Source organism: Protopterus annectens, chromosome 15.part0 (genome assembly GCF_019279795.1).
Source record: "Protopterus annectens isolate FY-2018-M chromosome 15.part0, PAN1.0, whole genome shotgun sequence".
In the NCBI taxonomy this organism is placed as follows: Eukaryota; Metazoa; Chordata; order Ceratodontiformes; family Protopteridae; genus Protopterus; species Protopterus annectens.
Window position 1 is genome coordinate 597,598,151 of NC_056749.1, and position 26,109 is coordinate 597,624,259.

At 40.8% G+C, this 26,109-nt stretch overlaps 1 protein-coding gene across 1 annotated transcript in view; it reads right to left on the reverse strand.

Moving 5' to 3' along the window:
• KIF4A (kinesin family member 4A) overlaps positions 1-26,109 on the reverse strand; it is a gene marked incomplete in the record, with an annotated part of 2,786,372 nt that overhangs the window by 779,156 nt on the left and 1,981,107 nt on the right. Inside the window, 1 exon segment of the mRNA XM_044057419.1 lies at positions 14,217-14,346. Within this exon segment, the coding sequence (XP_043913354.1) occupies positions 14,217-14,346 (130 nt within the window).

The following is a 26,109-nucleotide window of genomic DNA, read 5'->3' on the forward strand; positions in this document are numbered from 1 at the left end:
AGGAAATGTGGGAAGATTCAGAGACCTTGAGGCTTACAGTTGAGGGCTGGCATATCCTGTGAACACAAAATCCAATGTGATTCACAAGCCAGTTGCTATTCAACCTAATGACACTGTACTGACGGAAAGCAGTACAAATCTGAAAACAGAAGATAGATCACTTCAACAAAGCCAGGCAGCTACAGTCCAGGAAATCAAAACCTACCTCCTGTTCTTTCACCAGCTCCTTTTTTTCTTGAAGTCCCCCAACCACATAAGGGCTATAAGGGCAAAACAGAGGGAGGGGAACAAATCGATAGAAAAACTAAATGAACACTGAAGTTCTTAATCTCAGTAAGATTACAGTAAACCATCATATTGGTGCTCACCAAAGGTTTTTCCTTTGTCCCCCACTCAGCCAGCTAACATTACAAAGTTCATGATAGACTTCAAACTGTTAGCAAATTAAACCTACAGTACATATTACATGACATCCCCAAATTTAGCCGAAACAAGAGAAGATGACCAGTAGAAGCACATAAAACCCTTAATCACTTCACAATACCATTCAAGTTTTCTAGGACATCTGAGAGGAAGATCTAGGAAGTAAGTTGGGAGATAGACCAAAAGTGTATAATTCATCTGAAGAAATATGGTCTCTTAAGGAATTCTCTAACAACAGAGAAATAAGGGTTGGGATAGTCATCATGAACAGCACAGATTACAACCAGGCCATTCACAATCTTTTATCAGATCATGAATACTATGAAGAAACTATGGTCAAGCAGGAGCTTTGCAAACACTGAATTTTATTTGACCTGTTGTGCCAAGGAAACAGACCATGAAAATACACACATTTTTAAGAGTATATCAGTCCAAAATAGCATGGCTGTTAGGCATACCTAAAATACACAAGGACAAGTTTAATCCATCGTTTAGGCTGGTAGTTGCAGCTGACCATTATTACACTGAAGATATATCCATCTTTTTAGACCATCTTTTAAATCTGGTTATTCAAAAGTCTAAATTTTATCTAAAAGACTCGTGGCATTTGTTGGAGCTGCTAAGTGAGATCAAGAACCTTGAAGACGCCTGTGTTTTTGTGTCATTTGATGTAGTGTCCCTATAAACATGTATTCAGCAAGACAGAGGGACTGATTTCGTACAGAATCATCTTAAGTCTTCTGACTTTGACAACACCTTGATTAATACTGTTTGTGTATTGTTGGAAGTGGCTCTGGAGAACAACCTTTTCTTGTTCCAAGGTAAATACTACAAACAGAAAACAGGGGTTGCCATAGGAGCAAGAACAGCACCTGTATTTGCCAACTTGGTAATGGCCAGGTGGGAGCAAATATACCTGAAATCCCACTTTGTTTGAGAAAGTAGTTTTCTATAGAAGATTTATTGATGACTTGCTATTGCTGTGGAATGAAACATTACTTGAACTGCATCAACTATTTGACTCCACAGTACGTTTGCAGATAAACTAACTTTAAGAAGGATTAAATGAATAGGAAATCACTCTTATTTTTACTGGATTTAAGTGTCACGTGATTCACTTCGTACTTTTTAGACCCAGACTTGTAATTTTGTTTCAACTCTGAGGAAGTTCTAAAGAAAATAGAAGGAATGCATACCTCTCAAATGTACCTCATTACGAGGAACGTACCTCATTTGGGGTCTTAAAAAGTTAATGTTCCTCAAAGGTCCACATTGAAAGGGTCTGTCATACATTCAGTGTTAGGAATTTTTCAGGGATATCCATGGTAAATAGAAATGAATATTAATTCATTTAAAGATGTTGTTTATAAGTAAAACCAGCATATTCTGACCATTATATGGCCTTCCTAGTTGAAGTTGATAGTAAGCTGTTAGGTGTTCCACATTTTGTCCATTTGTTCCACATTGAGGTCTCCTCATTTTGGAGATGGAAGGTTGAGAGCTATGAAGGAACGAAACCAAGTTAAAACCTGTGTTTGGAGCCCAGTCTTGCATGCTTATGTGGGATCGTTTTGAAATTCTCTGAATGGAGAAATGTTGAAAACAGATACATCTAGTATATCAAGGTTTATGTGGACAGACTATATACATACCTGCATTGCAGTTCAGGAAATGAAGATTCTGAATATATTTCAGTTCTGAAACAAACTGCTGTAATTGTGAAAATTGCCTGAAGTATAGCATACCTAAACACTGGCCCACTGTTAGCATGCCTCTGGCTTCAGACTTCAATGAAACTGTTGCTGCAAGCCTGTATGAACCTGGCCTTTGCATTTTACATTCATATAATCAAATTAATTTACAATTTTCAGTGTCGGCAGCAAAAGGAACACAATCATGAATTGCAAAGAAAATGATTCACTGCTGGATAAGCAAGCATGGTCCACCTCAAAAGTTATGCAGTAATAGCAGTGCAAAATTCAGCAGTAATGTAATTACAAAGAGTGCACCGACTTCAATATTGAAACTATGGCCAATGTGTCATGCAGCCCTTGCAGCAATAAGCTCCTAGAAAGATGCAATTATACTAACAGAAATAATAGTGAAAGTAAAATTTAGATAACGCAAAAATATTGAAGAATCAGAGAAATGGTAGCTTTAAAAGGGTTTTGGTTCATCCAATTAGAAAATCGTCTCTATTTGCTAAAATAGTATGTCCTAGTATTAGGATTCTTTGCTTTCTTTAATACCGGCTGCCTAAAAAGTATTAAAATTATTTCAGGCAGTCAGTTGAAGTTGTCAAGAACCACGGTCTTGTGTGAATAGGTCCAGTCTGTGAAGAAAACTGTGCCAATTATACCTTGGCCATTTTCAAAAGAATCACCACTGCTACCTGGGCCAGAAAGGAGTCATCACAATTACCTTTGCAGAGTCCTTATGAAACTTTAGAATGACCCTGGATATCAGTGGAAAGGCATGCAGAAACTCCCGCATTAAAAGATTTTCCAGGCCTGTTTGCAAGGAGTCTTGGAGCAGAAGTTTGCCAGTTGTTTGTTGTGAATAAAAGCAAACAGATCTATTTCAGGTGCTCCACACAGATGGATCAAATCCTGGATGACCCTCTGATTCAGTTTCCACTCGACAGTCTATTTTGGTTCTGTTCAGCTTGCCTGCTTTAACAGCATGTAAAAAGCTTATAAAGGATGATTGTGCTTAATTGCTAAATCTCAGGCTACCATGGCTAATATGCACAGAGGCTATGATCTGGATTGTTGTTTATTTACCAAATCACTATGGTGTTGCCTGTGACTACCTATAGAGGTCCTGGGGTTCACATGGGACAACTGATTGCATTTATTAAGTACCAACATATCTGATACTTGTGTTTTGGTCTGTCTTTTGTACTAAAGACCTTGCACTTTTACCCTCTAGAGAGATGGCTTCCTGAGCAAAGTCGAAGACCTCTGTTGCTAGAGGTTGGACTGGAGTTGGAAGGGAGAATGGGAGACCTGACTTTAGATAAAATAAGAAAAATGCTGTCTCCAACAAAGCAGTTTCAGTTTTATAAATTACAAAACTGGAATCTCAAATATCAAGGGATGTTGATGTTGGAACCATACAGAGGTTAAGTACTAAATCTTTCTTGTGTGAAGTCTGGCTAGAGGAATCACTAGTACCATAGCTATCGCAAACAAAATCCTGAAAAAAATCCCTCACTGAAGTCCTCAACTGAACGGGAAAATTCAGGAACAGCTGTAGATGATAAAAAAAAAAGCACCACTGCCTCTCACTCTCCAAAGCCAAATGTCTCCCAACATACTTGCAAGCCAAACTCTTACTAAGCCAACTACTTCACAAAGCCCTCACTCCAGAGACATCTCAAACTTTTTCACCAAATCCTCCACATACAACCTCAGGAGTCCTTCCAAAGTGCAACCCATTCTACAGACTAAACTCCACTGTCCTTACAATGCATTCTCCATCCTGCCACCAAAGCTATGCACTCTTATTCTAGCACTTAGACCTTCAAAAATACTCAGACTTTAGACCACATCTCTAACACCTCTTCACCCAAGCACAGCGCAGACGCACTCACTCAGGACACATTACATAAACCAACTATCTCACTCTTGTCCACTTACTGCAGTTTTGTCCCTTCTCCTCTCATTTTATTCATTATTGTGCAGCGTGAAGAGGATTGGATGGGAGGATGGAGAGAGATTAGAAAAAGTTAAAAGGATAGGGGAAGAGTTCACCTTGTATTTGAGCAGATTTAGTTGTTGAGTGAGAACAGACATAGGCTACATAACCAACAGAACACCAAGAGATGGTTAAGCAGGTGGACATAGACCCAATAACACATTCAGACCGTGTGATGACAATATAGCAAAAAAAGGGAGAGACCAGTGGACTGGATAAACAGTAGAGGGCTTCTGGATACTTATTATGAGGATGGAGGGGATAAGGCAGCACATACCGATGATGAAAGTTCTAGTAGAAGGAAAGGAGATAACTGGGAGAAGACAGGGCATAACCATAAAATGTAAAATGATAGAAAGAAAAACGGAGACATTGGAAAGTAAGGAAGAGGACATTACAAAAGTTAGTAAAAATACAGAGGAAAGGCTGGTTAGGGTTACAGGATATGAGTTGGGGGAGAGAATATGGTAGAAAATGGTGGCAGTAGAAAGGCTATATTTTCAGAAAACCCCCAGAGCAACCAAAGCTTTAGCAGTGAGGCGAAAGCAGCAAGAAAGATTTTCCGATTATACCTGGAAAAATGGAAAAGTAGGCTGATCAATGGAGGACATACCAGAAATAATTAGGAGCTATTATCAGCTTTGTATAATGAAGAGAAACAGCAAGCCAATGACAGTATAAACCTGAGTAGACATATCCAGAGTACAACAATTAGGTGAGGAAGACAAGGAGAAGCTGATGACCCCAATCTTGAGAGAATGATCGCAGGCTGGCAGATGGCAAAAGAGAAGTGGTCCAAGAGTAATGGACACTCGAGGATATGGAGGTTGTGTAAGGAAAAGGTGACAGACACAGGCTAACAAATAGGGGGACTTGTTTAAAAGGGGAACCTCCACCAGAATCTTGTAAAGCAGCAGTAATAATGGCGACTGAGATGGAGAATAAAAACCCTATTCTTCCAGTCGCACATAGGCCCACCTCCATTTTAAACTGCAATTATAAATGTTTTATGCAGGTACAAACATGCTGGCTGGCTCAGGAAGCTGCTACTGAAAACTGATTTAAGGGGAGCAAATAGGATTTTGTTGGGGGTTGCAGGAAAGCAGACAATCTGATTTGGACACTTTTGTTAATGCAAAAAACATAGGATGAGGGGATTGACCTTGCATTAATTTTATTAGATGTTGAGAAAGCATTTGATGGAGTCATATGGGGACACAGTACCTCTCAGCTGTCCAGATTTTCACAGATTGTCCAGACTTTTGTTCCATATTTTTGATCTGCTCCTCAAATTTAGTGTTTCCCTTGTGAAGCACAGAAGACTGATGTCACTAAATAATGAAATACATCTGAGTTTTAGTCTTCATATCCTTTGGAAAATGCATGCTAACACAAATTTTGTTATTCTACCAACCTTCTTAGTTTATTACAGCAATATTTAAAATCTGCACCTATTTTTGGGCCGTTATCCCCCCATTATTTCAGGCTTTGCCCAGATTTTGTGTTAAGAGGTATGGTTGGGGAGTATATGTTTGAGAAAGCCCTAAGATGGGGCTTCCCCAGGGAGTGGGGATTGAGATGTTGACGAACATGTATAAAGGAATACTAGCCAGAGCGAAAACAAGCGCGAGATTTTCAGGGGAAAGTAGTAGTTATGCACTTACCATAACGTTTCATGTGAGTGGTTCATCTCACCTTCATTCTTACTGATGGGTTCAGAGCCGATCCCTCAGCTCAGCTCCAAAGCTCGAGGATTTTAAGTAGCTCAAGGCCAAGTCCCTATCCCATGATGCACCTAGAGTTACCTTAGATCTTGCTTGCTGAGTATAATAGTACCATATGTCAACTCCATAAGAGAAAGTATAGAAGGGTTGAGTGAGACCAGGAAGGATCTAGCATATCGGTCTTCTGAAAACTCAGGAGGGGGCAAGAGGGAGGTACGCAAGAATGAAAGCGAGAACAACTCACATGGAACGTTATGGTAAGTACATAACTTCTTTATGTGAAGTTGTTCTATCTCGCCGTTCATTCCTACTGATGGGTAGCGTCCTCACGGGAGTATATTTTTCAGGACCGTGGATCCATTAAGGAGGCCCTGTCAACTTTGTAATGAGTGATAAAGGTATGAGGTTTTTGACCAAGTGGCTGCTGCACAAATGTTATCAATAGGAAGTCTGGCAGAAAAGGCAGAAGATGTAGCGAATGCTCTGGTTGAGTGAGCTTTAATTTTAGGCTGTAAGGGCATATTGGCAGCTGAATAAGCAAAGGTGATACAATCAGATAACCTTTAGACAGAGTTGTTTTAGCCACTGACATACCTTTCCTGGAGTCTGAATAGGAAACAAAAAGTTGATCTGATTTCCTGAAGTCTTTTGTTCTATCCAAATAAAATCTGAGCTGTCTGGGAACATCAAGTTTGTGCAGCATGTATTCTAGATGGTTGGAGTGACTGGGGAAGAAAATTGGCAAATCAATAATTTAGTTAAGATTAGTTTCAGTGCAAACCTTGGGCAAAAAAGGGGTTTGTTCGAAGTGAGACTATCAGCATGGAAAATCAAATAAGGAGGCTTAATGAACATGGCTTGAAGCTATGACACTCTGCGGGCAAAAGTAATAGCCACTAAAAAGATGATTTTCCATGACAAAAATTTGAGGTCACATGAGGAAGCTGGTTCAAATGGAGGAAGAACTGTGCGGGAAAGCATAAAATTTATATTCCATGGGGACTAGGGGGATTTCACAGGTGGTCTAATATGAAAGGTCCCTTTGAGAAAGGCTTTGGACAATGTGTGTGACATAATATTCAACCCTTCGAATACAAGATGAAAGTTAGAAATGGCAGCAAGCTGAACATAGACTATTGTTGCTGGAGCTCCTTTATTGAAGATCATGGTCAAGAATTCTAGTATAGAGGCCACGGGGGCTTGGTAAGGATCAATATTGGTTTTAGAGGCCCATATAGAAAGTTTTTTCCATTTGCTGAGGTATAGCTTCCTCGTAGAGGATTTGAGAGGATAACAGAATTTGCTTATTCTCATTAGAAAAGTTATGGAAACTGGCTAGGATGGGAACTGGAGCAGCCAAGCTGTCAGCTTCAGGGACTGCAGAGAGGGATGAAGTTCCCCGATGAGTGCATCAGAAGGTCTAGAACTGGGTCCAGAATCCAGGGGTCCTCCAAAAGATGAAGTCGAAGGAAGGGGAACCAAATCTGATGAAGCCAATGAGGAGCTATTAGAATGATGGTCCTTCCCAGGGCTTTTGCTTTCTGTAATACCTTGGGTATCAACGGGATTGGTGGGAATGCATACAGGAGACCGGGGGGCCAATCGTGAACGAGTGCCTCCCTTAGGACTTCTCACGGAGGGGGAATCAGGGCAAAGTAGCTTCTGCATTTCGTGTTTATGTGACTGGCAAAAAGGTTGCAGCAAGGCTGGCCCCACCTGCGGAATATCCTGTCCACTACTTCTGTCTTGAGGGACCACTCATGGGGCAACAAAATTGCTCTGCTCAGCTTCTCTGCTATCACGTTGGATTTCCCCGGGATGTGCGTTGCTAACAGAAAGCACCTGGTGGATATAGCCCACTGCCATACTCTTAGGGCCTCGCGACAAAGGGGGTATTGACCTGGTTCCTCCTTGTTTGTTCAAGTACCATACCACTAACATGTTGTCCGTCTGAATCGCAATCGTACCCAGAAGAGGAGTCCTGGAAGTACTGCAATGCCAAAAGTACTGCTCTCATCTCACTCTAAGACATTGATATGCAGATGTGTCTCTTGATCGGTCCACGTGGCTTGGGCTACCCTTCCCTGAAAATGACCCCTCCACCCTATCAGGAAACCATCCATGGTCGCTGGCGGGGGTAAAACAAATGGACGTCCTATCATAACGAAGTGAGGTCAACCACCACTGAAGATCCTTTTTGCAGGAGTTTGTGATAATTATCAGGTGAGACACGGGGAGCTCTTGGCAAGACCATTGAGTGAACAACATCCATTGCAGTATCCGCATGTGCATAAGACCCAGTGGTATGGTCAGAATTGCTGCTGCCATCATGCCTAACAATTTTAGAACTTCTGATGCTGGAGCCTTGTTTTTGGATATTAAAATGCGGACCTGCTGATGGAGTAGTAAGATTCTTTCTACTGGAAATCTTAGCGTGGTGGTGTCCAGTTCTTCTCTGATAAAGACGATATGCTGCGATGGTGACAAGGCAGATTTTTTTGGAGTTATTTGTAATTCCCAGCTGGCTGCAGAGTGACTGAGTGGATTTCCTGGCCTGAATGAGTTGATGCCTGCTGGTGGCGGTGAGGAGCCAATCGTCTAGATACGGAAACACCTGAAATCCTAAATGTCTCAGGTAAGCTGTGACCACTGCCATGCATTTGAACACTCTGGGGGCTGTAGTGAGACCAAAGGGCAGGGCTCGAAACTGGTAATGACTGGCTCCCAGTCAGAAGCACAGATGATCCCTGGATGGCCTGGCCATTTTTATGTGGTAGTACGCATCCTGAAGATCTATTGAGCAAATCCAATTGTCTTTCCCTAAGAAGGGAAGTATCAACTGAAGCTTGACCATCCGAAACTTCTTTCTTTACAGATTTGCTTAGTCTGCTGAAGTCCAATATAGGTCTCCAGTCCCCTGTCTTTTTTGGAGCTAAAAAGAATCTCGAGTAAGTACCGGATCCTGTCTGGTCTGCTGGGACTGGTTGGATGACTTTCTTAGCAACGTCGGGACCTCTAATGTTGCTTGTTGCCTGTAACTGGGTGGAACGTCTGGGATTTTTCTTGTCGGTGGAGGGGGTGTGGCGAATGGGATGAAGTATCCTCTGAAAATGATACTTTGTACCCAGCTGTCGTTTATTTTGAGCAAGGTGTCTGGGCACAAAGATAAGCGACCCCAGACTGCCTCCAAAGCCGGACAGTTGGGCCTCCTTTCAGGAGCACTAGTAGGGCTTCCCAAAGAGGTGATATCCATTGCCTTGGTTTTGCAGACCCCCCCCCCTGCCACGAGGGCGTCATCTTCCATTATTGCCCCCTGCTCCGTCTCTGGAGGGGGGTTCATCATGTGTGTTCTGAAAGGCTCCTTGGGCTTTTTGGAACCACATTTTTCCTCCCTTTTGACCCTTGGGGTAGAGTCTGGTGGGGTGTGTGTGTGTAAAAAACGACTCAGATAGCAGTCTTTCCTTCCTGCTCACACCTGGTCAAAGTGCATGTGAAATGAGGCACATGGACGAGTTAACGGAGTTGAGGGTAGCAAGCTGGGAGAACACTTTGTCTGTGGCTCCTGCAGCTACTGTACCCTGAAGAGCATCTCCCATCTCTTTAAGGAGATCTCTTTGTAGTCTCGTGAAATGGGTTAAATAGTTAAGCAAACGGACAGCAAAAGTTGCTGAACTAAACATGCGCTTCACATAGCTATCCATGATCCTGGAGTCTCTGTTAGGAGGATGGATCGATGAGGAAGTTTCAGACATTTCCTTTTTGGTGGCTGCCGCCACCACCATGGCATCAAATGGCACACCTTTGGTCAAGAAGGATTTATCTTGGGGGGGCAGATATGAACTTATTAGGCCTCCTAGGGACAGGCTCCATGGTGTCCGGAGACTCCCACGTCCTTCGCGAGACCAGCTGCATAAGCTCATTGAAGGGCGGAGACACCCAAGAGGTGGAGCGCTGAGACCCGAAAGCCTTCAGGAGAAAAGACTCAGCCTCAGTAGGGTTGGACTGCCAGTCACCCCTCTGCCTAAGGATTTCAAGTATCTCTGCAAATGAGATATCCTCAGAGGGGGACTGAGGGGACCCTTCTGATTCATCCGAGTCAGTATCAGATATTAAGGACTCCTGTGGGGAGTCTAAATGTTTCCTCTTACACACACTCTTTCTGGGAACCTCATCAGTGGGAGCTTCTGGTAAGGTCTCGGAAGAGCATGGGCCACCCAATGGGGCTTCCTGAGGCTCTGGGTCTTGGCACTTTGCTAGGATCTGTGAAGCAGAAGCAGACAGGCACTTTAATGGATGAAGAAGCCAGACCTGAGGTTAAGGATGTCTTGGGAGACATAAATCTTCTCATGGCTTCGAAGGCACTCCTGCTCCGATGTGAAGCTGTCGATACCCTCGGCACCGAGACAGTGGGCTCCGAGCCCGAGGTAGGAGCCGAGCTCACCTGAGCTGAAGCCCCGCGAGGCAGAGTCGGAACAGACATGTCAGTTCGACTATTCTCCCCGGACCAGACCAAAGAGTGTCAGCTCCTAGAGTCCTCAATCTGCGCCGAGGACGTCAGAGTGAATGGAGCCGAAGACACTGGAAGAGGCATCGGCTCCGAAAGCTCCACAATCAGCAAATCCAACTCCTCCAGCTCCTAAAGACTGGTATGGCTCAGTGGAGGAACAGTTATAGCTGGCATAAGGGTCTTCAGCTCCGAAACCGCCTGCGCCAGAGCCGATAATTTTGTAAAGGCCGGTGCCTGTAAATGCTTCTGCACCACCCGATCCACATCCAAAATCTGAAAGGCTAACAGAAGACAGAGATGAATGGATCGATGGTACTAACTGAAGTAGAGATGATTTTGGAATTTCAGATACCGGTTCCAAAACCGGGGACCGGCTCCGAAAAGAAAAGACAGTCGGCTCCGAGACCTATGGAGACGATGTCAGACTTTTTTGAATCCACAGAAGTCTTGGAGAACTTTGAGGACTTAATAGATCTATCCTGGTCACTCAAAGCCTCCTGGAAAGAAAGTTTCAACAAACCCCTTTCAATAAGTTTCCTCCTCCTCTCTTGGAGGAGCTGAGAGGAAAAAGAGTGGCATATGGAACATGTTTCTTCTAAGTGCAAGTCACCTAAACAGTAGACAGAATTGCCATAGCAGTCAGTAACATCTTCTGCCCATATTTAGGGCATTTTTTAAACCCTGACTTAGGGTGTTTGTCCTTGTCATCAGCCATGACAAAAAATGGACACACCCAACAACAAAAATAATTAACCATCTAATAAAAAACAGGCTAACTATAAACACACAAGCCCTTTAAACTAAGGCCAACTACAATGAATTAACAAGCCTTCTAATAAAAAAACAGGCTAAATTTAAGCACACACACCCTCAAACTAAGGCTAACAAGTACAGACACACTTATTACCTAAGCAGATATTAAGTGATAAATCACTAAACTACACATGAACAGCTATGACATTTTGACAAAAGGTCACTAAGTAATCATACAATACTATGACTAAGAAAGAGGGTGACAGAAAGGTCGCTGAATAAACAACTTCCAGTCAGAAAATTTAAATAGGCCTATGAAAAGAAACTAGGCCAAATTTAAAGCTATGAAAGGCACACAAGGAAGGGAAAACTGCAGATAAAGCTATAAGAGCTTATCTAACCTAAATATCTAACTACTTTAACAATAAAATACCAATTTTTAGAAACAGAAAAATAGTAAAGTTTTTACTGGCCCAAGGTAGCAAGAGCTCCGATCAGTTGCAGCGGCAAACGAGATCTGAGGCAACTCTAGGTGCATCATGGGATAAGGACTTGGCTTCAAGCTACTCGAAATCCTTGAGCTTTGTAGTAGGCCGACTCAGAGCCAAGGGATCGGCTCCGAACCAATCAGTAAGAATGAACGGTGAGATAGAACAACTTCACATTAAAGATTATGAGGAAGACTTGGTAGGGTTGTACATTGCTTCTCCAGTTATTTGCATTGTACCTTGAACCTTCTGCAGCATAAATAAGGATGTCTGTTATCAGAGGACTTGGATAAGGAGAGAAGGAAAAGATATCTTTACATGCAAATGATATCCTATTGACAACAAACAGCAACACAATGGGAAAGTGACAAAGCAAAATTGTGGGAGATGAACTTTGGCAGCATGTCAGGATATAAAATTAACCAAAATAAGACGGTGTTTGGTAACTAAGAATGCGACAGAAGAAAGGAGAAGCAACAGGGAATGAATGTGGACAAAGGAAAAAAATATCTGAGAATATGGCTAAGTGCACTGTGGACAGCTCTCTGGAACTGGACCGTTAAATCTCAGGTCCAGAAATGGAAAGCAATAAAGTTAGACTTGGACCCAAAGAATCCTGCTTGTACGCTATGCAAGCTTTCAGGGACCTGCTGAGAACGTGTTGAAGATGGTAAACTAGATTACAAGAGACTGTCTGTGAGATGGGGGGGGGGGGGGCAGAGAGGGATAAGAAATATGACACCTAAGGTGGAAAGTATATTAGAAGCTCCTGACCTAAAGACAAATCTGCAGGCATGTTTACTAGCAAGCATACAGAGACCAGTGGATGTGTGTGGACTGAAAGGATATGATTATAGTGAAGGAAAAGTTACAGGAGGACAAAAAGGATACAAATCATTTACTGGAAACTCCACAGAAAACTAGTCCAACAATGTTCAAAAATTGCCAAAAAGGTATTCAACAGGAACTGTCAGAGAAAAAGATTTAAAGACTAGAGAAAAAAAGAATAATATTGAACATAGGCCTGTAGCAGGAAAGATAAAGGAGAGTTGCAGCATGGAGACAAAGAAAGCAGGAAAGTGAAATATTGGCACTAAATTTAATAGGGATGAAAAGAAGATATAGGTGGACATAAGGGAGGGGAGTTAGGAGACAACCTGGAATGGGAAATATCAGGTAGTCAAACTACAACAAAGGGTGGACAGGAAGGACTAAAATATATGGAAACCCCAGAAGTAGTAATATAGTAATAGATGGAAGATTGTCCATGAGGGGATTACTATTCAACCATTTTTTCCATATCTTCAGAAAAGACAGTGGTATGGCGGAAAATACTAAAAGAGGAAGGCTGAAAGAACTGCATGATTCAATAAATGAAGCAGAATGGAAAAGTATGTTGCAACTTCCCGGATGTTGCAAGCATGTAAATTTAGAGCTACACACAAAATTAGGGAAAATAACCTGTGGGAGAAAAACAGATACGTTACAGATGTGAGGAGGACAGAGGCACACGGCTTCATATTTTTGGGGATGACGTCATACAAGTTTTTAAGACTGATTTATGGCAGTTGATACAGGAAATATGACGAACTGGGAGAATGATCCAAAAAACGTTTTGCTTTAGGGTACGAACGAAGGGTAGAGAATGACTGTACAAAATTAAGGACAGTAGGAAAGAACCAATAAATGGGGGGAAAAAAGGGAAGACCCAATGCAGAAAAGAGGTTAAAGATGATAATAAACTCGTGGAATAAGAGAGGAGACCATGTAAAGGGAGGGAAGTGAATAAACATAAGGTGATATACTCTTGATGGGACATGACGATATCTACTCAGACATGGTAAGATAGGTAATCTGTTATTAAAGGGTGGCGAGCCAATAATTTATCTAGGTCATTCAATTAAGAATGAGAGAGAGAATGCCACTGGGACATCACTGAAGGAGCTAAATAACCTGGGGAGAAAGGGCTGGGTTATTAGTGTAAATAATTTGTACATATTTAAGATAGCAGATTAGAATTTTATCAAGAGGTGTAGGTTTTTGGTATGACTACAAGAAAAGGTTAGTAGTGTAGAGGGAAGTGGTGAGGGTCACATGATGCCAAATTATTCTTGAGAAAAATTCACACCATTGATTAACAGTGTACGGAACAGTACTATTGGGAAAGTACAAACGGGCTGCTTTGAAGGGAAACTAGCAACATCTCAACATGTGACAGGTATTTTTAAATATTTTTCCTATGTGATCTGACACTAGAAATTAATTTTTGATAAGGCATCACAAAACTTGCATCATGATGAGTTCTGTTACTTCTAGTACTGGGCTGGTTCAACACTGTTAAGACTAATTACAAGTTTTATGAAGAGGCCGTGATGGCCACTAATGTAAGCAATGTGTACTAAGCATGCAGACTGCTTTGTACATGAGAAAAGTTAATCCTCCTGTATTAAAAACACAAGACAAAACGCTCTCCTAGCATGATGGCAGAGTTGATTTCACAAGCTTAGAAAGAAAAAATGCCGAAATCAAACTGATTAGTGAATCAACCTAACTGCAAGAGTCAATAAGGAGAATCTCTGATATCACAAATGCCAATGTAAAATGGTAGGGCAAATGCCTCACCTCTCCCATCAAGTACTTAAGGGCACACTTTGCTTCCATAATAGTAGAGATTGGTTCCCAACGTTGTTTCACCTTCTCTTCAGTGTCAACATTCAGTAACTTTTGTTGTAAATCTGCAATCTGAGCACTCCTAATAAAAGGAAAGATACAAATGATTAATGCATGGACTGAAATTAAAAGCTCACAGTACAGTAGATTACTTGGACATTTAACAGCTGTACTTTGTTCATAATTCACATTGCTTCAGTAGCATATGAATAGATTCCCAAAGCCTACCTTACCTGGAAGGAGGAAAGATAAGGATCCAGGAGGCCCTAGAAAATGGTCCTCGCAAAGCCTACTCTGGAACTTGAGAAGAATCCAGTTTGTAGTGCTTTGCAAAGCTAAGAACTGAGATGAGTCGCTGCCATTAGAATGCTTCTAGATTCCACTCCTTTCCAATATGCCACTGAAGAGAATAAAGCTCTGGTGGAATGTGCCTTAACTTTGCCTTGAAGAGATGTACCACGATGGGAGTAACCAAAAATAATAGCAGAAGACAATGAACAAGCAATCATTTGCTTAGACATGATGATCCTTCTTAACTCCAGAATAGGAAACAAACATCTATTCAGCTTTCCTGAAGGGCTTAGTTATTTCAAGGTAACTAACTAAGCTGCCTGTACACATTTAAGGTAGGCAGAATCTTATTTCCCTTGTTTTTAGGCTCTGGAAAAAAAATTGGGAGATTGCTTGATTCAGGGTAACTTCAGAAACAACATTTGGTGTAAAAGAAGGATCAGTACATACAACATCCCTGTCCTTGTGGAAAAGCAGATAAGGTTGGCTCATTATGAGAGCTTGCAATGCAGAGATTCTTCCCGGCAAATGTCAGCGCAGTAAGCAAAAAATATTTTTCCTCCAAGCGATGAACCTCAAATCAGCCTGAAAGGCAGGTTTAAAAGGTGGCAAGTTCAATTTTTGAACAAAGTTGAGATCCAAAGGAGGAGGAATTTGCTTTTGAGGGAGTCTTGAGTGTAACAGTCACAGAAATACGAGAGAGTGAGATCCATGGGTAGACCAGCTGAGATGAAAGCAAGATGCACCTTGATAAATGCATGAAATAAGCCATTGTTGAGTAGCTCACAGAAATATGCAGACTCTGACTCTTGGACTTTGTCAATGCAAATGCTCTGGAACAGCTAGTAAGCAAACCCACTAAGGGCTTAAATATCCTGGACATAATACTCAAACATGGGGGAGCACTTACCCCCCCCCCCCAAGTGTAATGTTGTAATGTCTTCTTTGGGAAGACTGGACTGCAAAATGTCCTTTTAAATAAATAAGGCCAAATCCCCCATCAAAATCAAAAATGCTAAAGAATTTCTTCAAGACAAATTATCTCCTACTAAATAATAGCATACAAAATTTCAAAGCTTCCCAATACCCAAAAAATACAAAATCCTATGTAGAGGTGTACACCAATACCCTGAACAGTCACTTAAAGCAGTTGTATAGAACTGTTAGTATCACACCGATTAAACCCAGGTCTTGCTGTAAAAACAAGCCACCTTGGTGGACCGCTGGTATAAAGAGGTTATGCAACAAAAGAAAGAAATGAATGTCCAAAACTAAGTGGGAATGGGCTCAGCAGAAGAAATCCTTCACTACTCTAAACAAATCAGATGTCTGTGGTTAAGTCCTCAAAGCAAATTATGAATCAAAAAATAGATTCCCTAGCTAAGGAAAATCACAAGTTTTTTTTTTTTTTTTTAAAACTACGTCCAAGATCTTCAGGGTAATACCCAGCTATGCACAGAGTTGGCTGTGGATGGCACCACCCTTACGCAACCAGAGGAAACAGCCAACCTGCTAACTGATGGATTTGGATCAAACTTCATCCCTCTGTCCCCACTGGTCATTCCCAAAGGTACACCTGTCACCATTCCACAGTCTGTTATCTCAAGGTCATCTCTATGCTCTCTAAGGCTAAAAACAGGGCATTGATTGGCCCTGACAATGTCCCAGGTTGCCTTTTAAATAACTTGCAACATGACCCAACAGATCCACTTGGACCCCTATTTAACCAAAGTCTTCTGTCAGGCTATGTTCCAGTAGAATGGAGGACAGCAACAGTCATCCCTATGTACAAACAGGGACTATCAAACCACCCAGAAAATTCTAGATACATTAGCCTGACCAGCCTCATCTGTAAGGCCATGGGAAGAACCATCATGAACCTTATCAACAAAGACATAGGTAATCTTCACACATTGGACCCAACCCAGTTTGATGTTGTTAAGAGCAGATCATATGTCTGTTAAATTTGTTTGATTTCAAGAAGGTCACCAAGGCCATGGATGAGGGAAAGACTGTATACCACCTACTTTGACCTGGTCAAAGCATTTGACACTATTCCCCCAAGCAAGTATTATGGAGAAACTCTCATACGGGCATAAGCTCCTATTTTACCAGGTGGGTAGCCAAATGGCTCACCAACAGGGCACATACTGTCACAGTGGGTGAATTCACCTCTAGGAAAATACCAGTCACCATTGGTGTACCACAGGATTTTGTATTAGGCCCTCTCCTGTTAAGTATTTCTCAGATGTCAAGGCAAATGCAGACAGCCTTTGGCTGACCAAGCTCATGGATGACTGCAAACTGGGGGGCAATCACTGAATTCCGCCGAATGATCCTGGTATACTGCAGAAAGGATCAATGCAAATGATTGGTGTCACAGCCATACAATGATACCAAATAAAAACAATGCATAATTATTCCCTTTGTGAAACTAATACCCCCAGCTGATTACACTACAGACTGCACCCCCAAGAGTAGACTCTGTGGTACATGATCTGGGAACTCAGGTTGATGGCAATCTGAACTTAGACAACTAAGTGCCCACAGTGGTGGGCAAGTTGCTCTTTGTGGCACAACTTATAAGTAAGGGTGTGGCATCCAGATCAAAGGACATTATTATTCCACTGTACTCGGCCCTCATCGGACCAATAATTGAATATAATGCACCCTTTTGCACGTACCTCATCAGATATCTGCAACAGCTGGCGTGACCTCAGAAGTTTCTCACTAGGAAGATATAAGGTATAAAAACCAAGTCCTACATGGAAAGGTTGAAAGCCCTATCACTGTATTCTCTCCCCTACAGAATACTAAGGGGTGATTTGTATCTAGCCTACAGGGCAGTCTGCAATCAGGCCTTGATGGAAATGTTACATATTCGTAAATCAAATCGCATTAGGGCGACTCGTTCCAGGGATTTTAACCAAGCCTCTGACAAATGAATCATATTGGAAAGATAGCTATATCTCTCATGAGACTATCCCTTCTCTGGAACAAACTTCCCATTCAATCCTTCCCAGACTCTTCAAGCACAACCTACATTAAAGGATGGATAACCGTAAATTTACTCCTGGGGTGGCACCCATGTCCCTTACACAGGCAGTCGGTATTAGATACCATAGCATAGGCTCATACCTCTGTGGACTCCAGTGACTCAGCTTTGAAAATTGGGAAACTCAGCTTAAATATGGTTTGGCTTGTAAGGGCTGCTCTTGGGCAGTAAGATTAATTTGAGATTACTAGGCTATGAACATAAATGAAAACTATTTCAATAATTCTTGCCTGGTAACTTTATCTGACATCTATCCTTAGGGAGTGGATCCTGCTTAATAAAGACAAGAAAAATGTTTGCAACATTTAGAAATTAAGAAATATAAATGGCATGGGAATCTTACTTAGGTTGCATATCTACTATTAAGTTTAGAGGCAATCACGTACGCCTTGATGAAAAACTTTTCTTGAACAGCCCACTTACCTGGTTAAACAATCAAAGGTAAAACGCATCTCTCATATCAGATCTACTTTTATATCCCGAAAAGTCACAATACTGAAGATTATATGCCTTTTCTCCACTGTAGTGTGATCGCAGAATTTGTGTGTGTGTGTATATGTGTGCGTATAACGCACAGGTCCCCTACACATGATCGAAATTTCAGAAAGCCGATTTCCATACGGCTGAGGCCATATGATCGACACTTGAAATTTCGATCATGCAGAATAGGCATCTCTATATAGTGTGGAATGGGAAGATTCCCATCTTCTGCACTGTAGTGCAATCTCAGAGTTGGTGTATTTAAATTGCAGGGGGTGTGGGGTTCGCAGCCCCTCCACAGGAGGGGGGTGCAGGGCGGCTTGCCCCTCTGCTAGCAATGTGTAGTGTTTTTTTTTTTTTTTTTTTATAGGTTTGAAATTTCAAAAGTAAAACATATGGTTTTCAGCTTTCTGAAATTTTGATCATGTATAGTAGACCCATAGTTTGTGTATATGTATGTATGTATACATATATACATATATATATATATATATATATATATATATACATACATATATATATATATATATATATACACACATATATATATATATACATATATATATATATACATATATATATATATATACATACATATATATATATATACATATACATATATATATATACATAGATATATATATATATATATATACACATATATATATATATATATATATATACATATATATATATATATACATAGATATATATATATATATATATATATATATATATATATATGTAGGTGTAGGGGGGTGGTGGCTCCCCACCTATGTGGGTTTCGGCTGGTGCGCTGTGATGTAGTTTTTTTTGGGAAAGTGCTCACTTGCCCTGAGAATATTTGCTCGATTCATGATACCGGGTTTCGTGATTTTCATCTCGGTCTTCGGTATTGTGGTAAAGTACACCACCCCAACTCCCGACTGGAGTCAGATTAATACTTAACAAAAACACCACCAAAGCTCTGCTATAGCTGCCAAATTTTCTTTATTGACTCAGGTACCATGGCCCCAAAGGCCTTCAATGGAATAACCATTTTAGCAGCTTTATATATTCCATCCATACAAATAATTAATTAAATTAACAACTTCATTAAACAATTAAATATCGCTTCAAACTTCACTCATAACAGAAACCTAAGAGAACTTGAGCATTCTTCATAAAGGAACGAAATAAGTACCGACTTGTTTTCCTTCACTAACAGACGTTATTAATGAGATAAAAACCTTTTGTAGAAAATTGAATTTGAGGGTCTTTTTTGCTTCTAAAGAACAGCATGCATCATCGAATAGTGAAGTTGGAACTTTATATCATCACAATGGAAACATATTTAAAGATTCTTTACTGGACATGTTCTTGTATGATCATCCATTTTCTGATTGGGAATTTGATATTGATGTTAATGTTGATGTGGGTGAAGATTTTTTTTCGAATGTTACAAACTTGGGTTTTTCAACAGAGTATGGGAAATTGAAAGTACCTAAAGTGCCTTAATATTAGTACATTTATTCCACCGAAAAGTACCAGCGCAATTAATGTGTTTGCATTTGCTTTATGTAAACAAGTGGAATGTGGATATAATGAATATGTTTCACGCTGTAGAAAAACATGGAATCTGAATAAAAATCAATGGTTAGCCCTTAAACAATTACGTGCCATTACAGACCAATATGCATTCACATAGGCGGATAAGGGTGGTAATTGGGTGGTTTTTAATACGGATGAACATATGCAAATGGTTTTTGATCTAGTGATGGATGAAGTTTACAAGAAGCTGGAAGGTAATCCAATAAGTGAATTTAATGGTGAATTATTGGAAAGGGGAGAAAGGCTTGGATTCTTTACCAGGGGTGATGTGAAGAAGTTGTTTTTGAAAAATCCTAAGGATGCCAGGTTCTTTGTAATACCAAAATTACATAAATCTATGACTTAAACCCCCAGGTAGGCTGATCGTCTCGGGGGTGGGGTCTTTATTGCAGAATGCTGGCATCTTTTTGGATTCTCAGTTAAAGATTCATCTCCCGAAGGTGCAGTCATACATTAAAAATGCTTCTCATGTATTGGAGTGTATGAAGGAAATCAAGTGGGAGCCCAGCCTTCATCTTGCCTGTGTGGATGTTAAGTCCCTATATATGAACATTGATACAGAAAAAGGTCTGGAAGCAGTAGGTAGAATGTTGGGGGTAGGGCCTAGGACAACATTCATTTGCCAGTTGTTAGAATTTGCCCTAACACATAACTAACTTTGCTTTTGGAGGGGACTATTATTTACAGTTGAAAGGTACTGCAATGGGGGCGGCTTTCGCCCCCTCTTATGCGGTACTGTTCATGGCACACTGAGAACATGTTTATATATATTACACATTTTTTTCAAAAAACGTGTAATCCTGTTCAAAAGATTTATAGATGATTTAATTTTTGTATGTAAAAGGGCAACCAATGAGTGATGAATTCATGAAATTGTTTAGTCAAAATTCTTACGGCCTGAAATTTACTTATAGGACAAGTAGAGAAAAAATGCAATTTTTAGACATTGAATTTTATGTGGATGAGAAGGGTAGTTTGCAATTTAGACTATTTCATAAGGAAACAGCTGCAGATTGTTTTTTTTTTTTTTTTTTAGAGGCGGGTAGTGCACATCCTAGTCATTTGATCAAATCTCTTCCTTATGGAGAGTTCAAAAGACTTTTAACTAACACTTCTGATAAAAAAGTATTGGAAAAAGAATTTGATGCAAGGGAAAGATTGTTAAAACGTGGGTATAGTATGGAATGTATAACGGAAGCTTTGAATAAGTTAAATGGCAATCTTATTAAAGTAAATAGAAAATATGAAGGTTTTAAAAATAAAATGAAGAGCAGTAGGAGAAATGAAGGAAAAAGGGGTGAAATTGAACCCTTTTTCTTTGTAAATAAATTTTCTGCATTTTCTGAAATATTAAAAAGATTAGTAAATGACCTTTGCCCCATTGTGTGGAGGGATGAAATGGTAGGAAAACTGTTCCCTGAGAAAATTATTTTTTCTTTTGGTAGGTTTCACAACTTAAAAGAACTACTTAATTTTAGAAGTAAGGTTGAACCGGTCAAAAGAAAGGGAGTTTTTCCATGCAGGGCGTGTAAGGTATGTGGAAATATAAAAAATACAGATGAATGGAAAATAAATGGAAAGAAGTTTGAGGTTAAAAATGAATTTGATTGCAACTCATGTGGTGTAGTCTACATCATTAGATGTGGATGTACACCATGTAAATGGTATGCAAGACAAACAAAAAGAAAAGTGAAATTAAGGATTTTGGAACATATGGGAGATGTTAGAAATGAGAGACTGGATAGCACGGTGGCCCGACAATTTTGTAAAGTACATAATGGCAGCTCGGATAGTTTCTTTTTTAGTGTCTTAGCAAAACACTTTGGAGAAAATAATATAGGGGATGATTTTAAATGAAAATTAAGTTAGAAACTAAATTGATAATATATTTGGGCACTTTACTTTCCAATGGTTTTAATTTAGATGTTGAATTGGTATTTTAGGTTAAAAGCAGTTCATTAAATACAAAAAAAGTTTTATTTTATGAATGATAAAATTGCTTATTGCACAATTTGATGTTTATATATGTATTATATTTTATTAGTGTTTCATTGTACTTTCACCTGGGGTTTGCACTGGGTTGAGATGGTTTTAAGTTTTCTCTAGGGTTTCTTTTAGGAGTGAATTTTGGAGGGATATTTAATTGTTTAATGGAGCTGTTAATTATTTGTATGGATGGAATATATAAAGCTGCTAAAAATGCATTGGGTTATTCCATTAAAGGCCTTTGGGGCCATGGTACTGGAGTCAAAGAAAATCTGGCAGCTATAGCAGAGCTTTGGTGGTGTTTTTGTTCTTTGTATTGTGGCTTTGTGGGATATAAAAAGTACAGTTTTGTACCTACCATAAATGTAGATGTTCGAGGATCCACATTGCTGCAGTCCTAACTATTGGGTAGTCCGCTGTCCAGTCGGCCCGAATACCAAAGTAGTATATGGCTGGCCGTCGGTCAGGCGGCATTGAGCAGCGTCAGTAGCGTCCTAATGCGCGCGACGCATGACCGGCATCATTTCTCTTTTCTTGCCCCAGATGTCAGAAGACCCTGAAAGATAAGGCCAAAAACCAAAACTCCCAACATATCTGCACCAAAATATATATATATATATATATACAAAATATACAAAATTAGCAGAATATAACCTCACCTACACAACCACCCCTAAACACAGAGGGAAGGAGGACTGCAGCAATGTGGATCCTCGAACATCTACATTTATGGTAGGTACAAAACTGTACTATGTTCTTCATTCCACATTGCTGCAGTAGAATCCCAAAGCAGAGGTAAGGAGGCTGGCAATCATCATAGGAAGCAGGAGCTGCTGATAACCCTTGCAAAAGCATTGGCAAAAAAAAAAGCTCTACAGAGTAGAGAAGGAAGGTGGTAATGCTTAGAGAAAGTATGCACTGAACTCCACTAGCTGCCCCCAAAATATCCTGTAGCCCTAGTGGAATGAGGCCTAATCCCAGCTGGAATCTCCTTGCCATGATGGGAATAACAAAATGTAATGCAAAACCCAATCCACCTAGAAATAGTTTGTTTTGACACAGGCTTGCCCTGAGAACTCAAAGCAAAAGAAACAAACAACTGCTGAGACTGCCTAAAATCCTTAGTCCTGCTCAAATAATAACGCAATTGCCTGTGTACATCTAAAGTGTGCAAAATCTTTTCCCCTTTGTTTTGGGGATCTGCCTAAAAGCTAGGCAAATCCATAGTTTGTATTAAGGCCACACTAGAGACCACTTTAGGCATAAAGGAAGGATTAGTGTAATGATACCCTATCCTTATGAAAAATCAAAAAGGCTCAACCGCCATAAGGGCCTGTAACTCAGAAACCCTTCTTGCAGAAGTAATGGCCAACAAAAAAGCAGTCTTCCATGACAAGTATTTCAGTTCAGCAGTAGCTGCAGGCTCAAAAGGTTGTAGAGTAAGTTTCTCCAACACAAAATTGAGATCCCAAGCAGGAGTAGGAGCTCTACGTGGGGGTCTTATATTCCCCTCTAAGAAATTGCTTGAACAAAGGATGTGAAAACAATGGTGGGTCACAATCATAGTGAGCTGAAATTGCTGCAGCATGAATCTTAATGGAAGAGAAAGACAAACCTTTGTCCAGTAACTCAGTAAGATATTGAAGAGCCACACTCAAATTAGGCTCAGAAACCTCCAAATCCTTTGCTGCAGTCCAAAATAAAAATCTCTTCCATTTTTCATACACTTTCCTTGTACTAGGTCTTCTGGCTTCCATAATCACATTTAAAACTTGTTGAGGAAGTTGAGACCTGCTGTCTTTCAAAACAGAATATGCCAGGCTGTTAGATGAAGAGAGTGAGTTGCATTGATGCAGGCGGCCGTCGTCCTTCTGAGACAACAGATGTGGAATCAAGGGTAAAGGCCATGGAGGCTTCTTTACCAGACTCCTCAGTAATGCCAATCTGGAGCTATTAAAATCATCCTTGGCTTGTCTTGTCTGACCTTTAGAAGCACCTTTGGAAGAAGAGGCAGAGGAGGAAGCATACACATGAAGACTTTTCCAACTGAAAGAAAGAGCATCCACTTTCCAAGCTGTGTGATGAAACCTCTTTGTGCAAAACTTTGGCAGCTGGTGGTTTAGTGGAGAAGCGAACAGATCTATGTCTGGAGTTCCCCAGGACACTGTCAACTTTTGAAATACATGAAGATCCAGTTTCATGATTTGTCTGCTTAACACATCTGCTAAGGAGTTCTGTGCTCGGCAGAAACCTTGCCTGAAGAGTTAGTTGCAAGCTTCCATAAAATCATTGCTTGCCTGCACAATGGGTAAGAATGTGTTCCCTTGTTTGTTGATGTACCACATGACAGTTGTGTTGTCTGTTAGAATCAACACCTGCCCTGGAAGAAGTAACTCCTTGAAAGCCATTAATGCAAACTGGACTGCCAACATCTCCTTCATGTTGATATGTAGATGCTGTAGTCTGGCAGGCCACTTGTCTTGTATCCACTTTCCATTTAGATGAGCTCCCAAGCAATGTCTGAGGCATCTGTCGTTAGAATTTGATGTTTAGGTGACATTCCTGAGCCCACCACAAAAATTCCTTTTGAATGCAAGGTATTATTTGAATGACAGTGTCCAAAGCCTGGCAGTGCTGTGTCCATACATTTTGAGATACCATTGTAGCTTCCTCATATGCAGTTTGGCATTGGGAAGCACTAGAATACAAGATGCCATGAACCCTAAGGCTTGAAGGACTGTCCTTGCAGTCAGCCCGACTGAAGAGATAGTAGATGGAAGTAACTGGAAAGATTCTTTGTTTGTCCGGGGTTAAAAGGCCATCTGGGCTGCTGTATTCAGTCTCACACCCAGAAAGCACATGTCTTGGGCAGAGGGTACTTCTTTGGATTCTTCCAATACCAGAATACCCCAGCTGCTATTACATTCAAAATGCCATAAGGAAGTCTGGAGCTTCTTCTTGTCTTCCCAGGAAGCCAGCATCGAGTCATTGTAAGGGAAGATGAATTTTTTGAAAATTTAGCCTGAAGTAAGCTATCACTGGAGCCAGAACCGTAGATAAGCCAAAGGGCAATGCAGAGAACTGATAATGTTTCTGCAACTTAGTCTTATAGGCACATGAAGGTAAGCTTCCTTGAGATCTAAAGTTACCATCCAGTGATCCTTGCCCAGCAGAGGTAAAAGCTGTTATAACGGCCAACATTTTGAACTTGGGAATGTCCAGATAAGTGTTGAGGATAGATAAATCCAAAATTGGTCTCCAACAGGCGAGAATAAAATCCTAGGCCCCTTTCTGGCACAGGAACCCTATTTGGAGTAACTGAGAAATTTGCTTGTGAGCCTCTTGTCTTTGTAGAGGAGGAATGTCTGGCATGCCTTTGAAAGGAGGCAAGGTATGGAAATAAAACCTGTAAACGTGCTGAATGATATCCTGAACCCATTTGTCTTGGGTAATCAAATCCCAATTTTGTTTGTAAAGAGACAGTCTTCCTCCTAAAGAAGGTACTGGCAGCTGAAAGGCAGGTCATTGGGTCTGCAGGACTGACCCCTGCCCTCACCAGAAGTCTGAGCAGGTGAACTCCCTGTCCTGAGCCTAAAAGCACCTTGAGCTCTGCCCCTACCACGTCTAGACCTACCCCTAGACTGGGAATCATAAGCAGGATAAGTCCATCCCTTAGCAGGCCAATTTCTACTAAACTAGCTGCACCTGCAAAAATCCTTAACAGTTTGCATAGACTTAGCCTTGTCCTCCATTTTCTTTAAAAGCGGCTTCCACAGGCGAACCAAACAACACATCAGACTGTAAAGGAGCATCCAAAATCCTTGTCTTAACATGCTCAGCTAAGTTCTGATCTCAACCAGGCATGCCTCTGAAGAACAGAACCAGTGGCAGCCACCCTGGAGGAGGCCTGCACAGCATCAAAACCACATTGCAAGGAATGTTTACCCACTTGTTCAGACACATGAACTAAATCCTGCAACTCTTTACACTCAATACCTTCCATCCACCTTAGATTTCAACTGTGAGAAGATAATTCTGATATTTTAACATGTGAAACTGACAAGTGGAAGAAGTATACACTTTCTTTCCCCATCTATCCAAAGCCCTTGCCTCTTTATCAGGAGGGACAGGATTTTTAACAACTGAGGCCTTCTCTGCAAAACATCTTCCACCACATTCAAAACAGGAGGTATAGCTAAAGGCCTGTGAAAATCTTGACCTTCCCATTTAAAATGCTCCCTCATGGAATGCAGAGTCTCTGAAAATGAAAATCCTCACACATCAGAATCAGAATAAGGAGGGTACTCCTGCCTCAGAAGCCTCGAGCATTGCTCAAAACTCTCAAACTCAGATTCCACCCTAGGCCTCTTATCAGGAGGGGCATAGAACCCCTTATCATAGTAATCAAATCCTCTGCCATTTTAAGCATATGTTTCTTAGGCA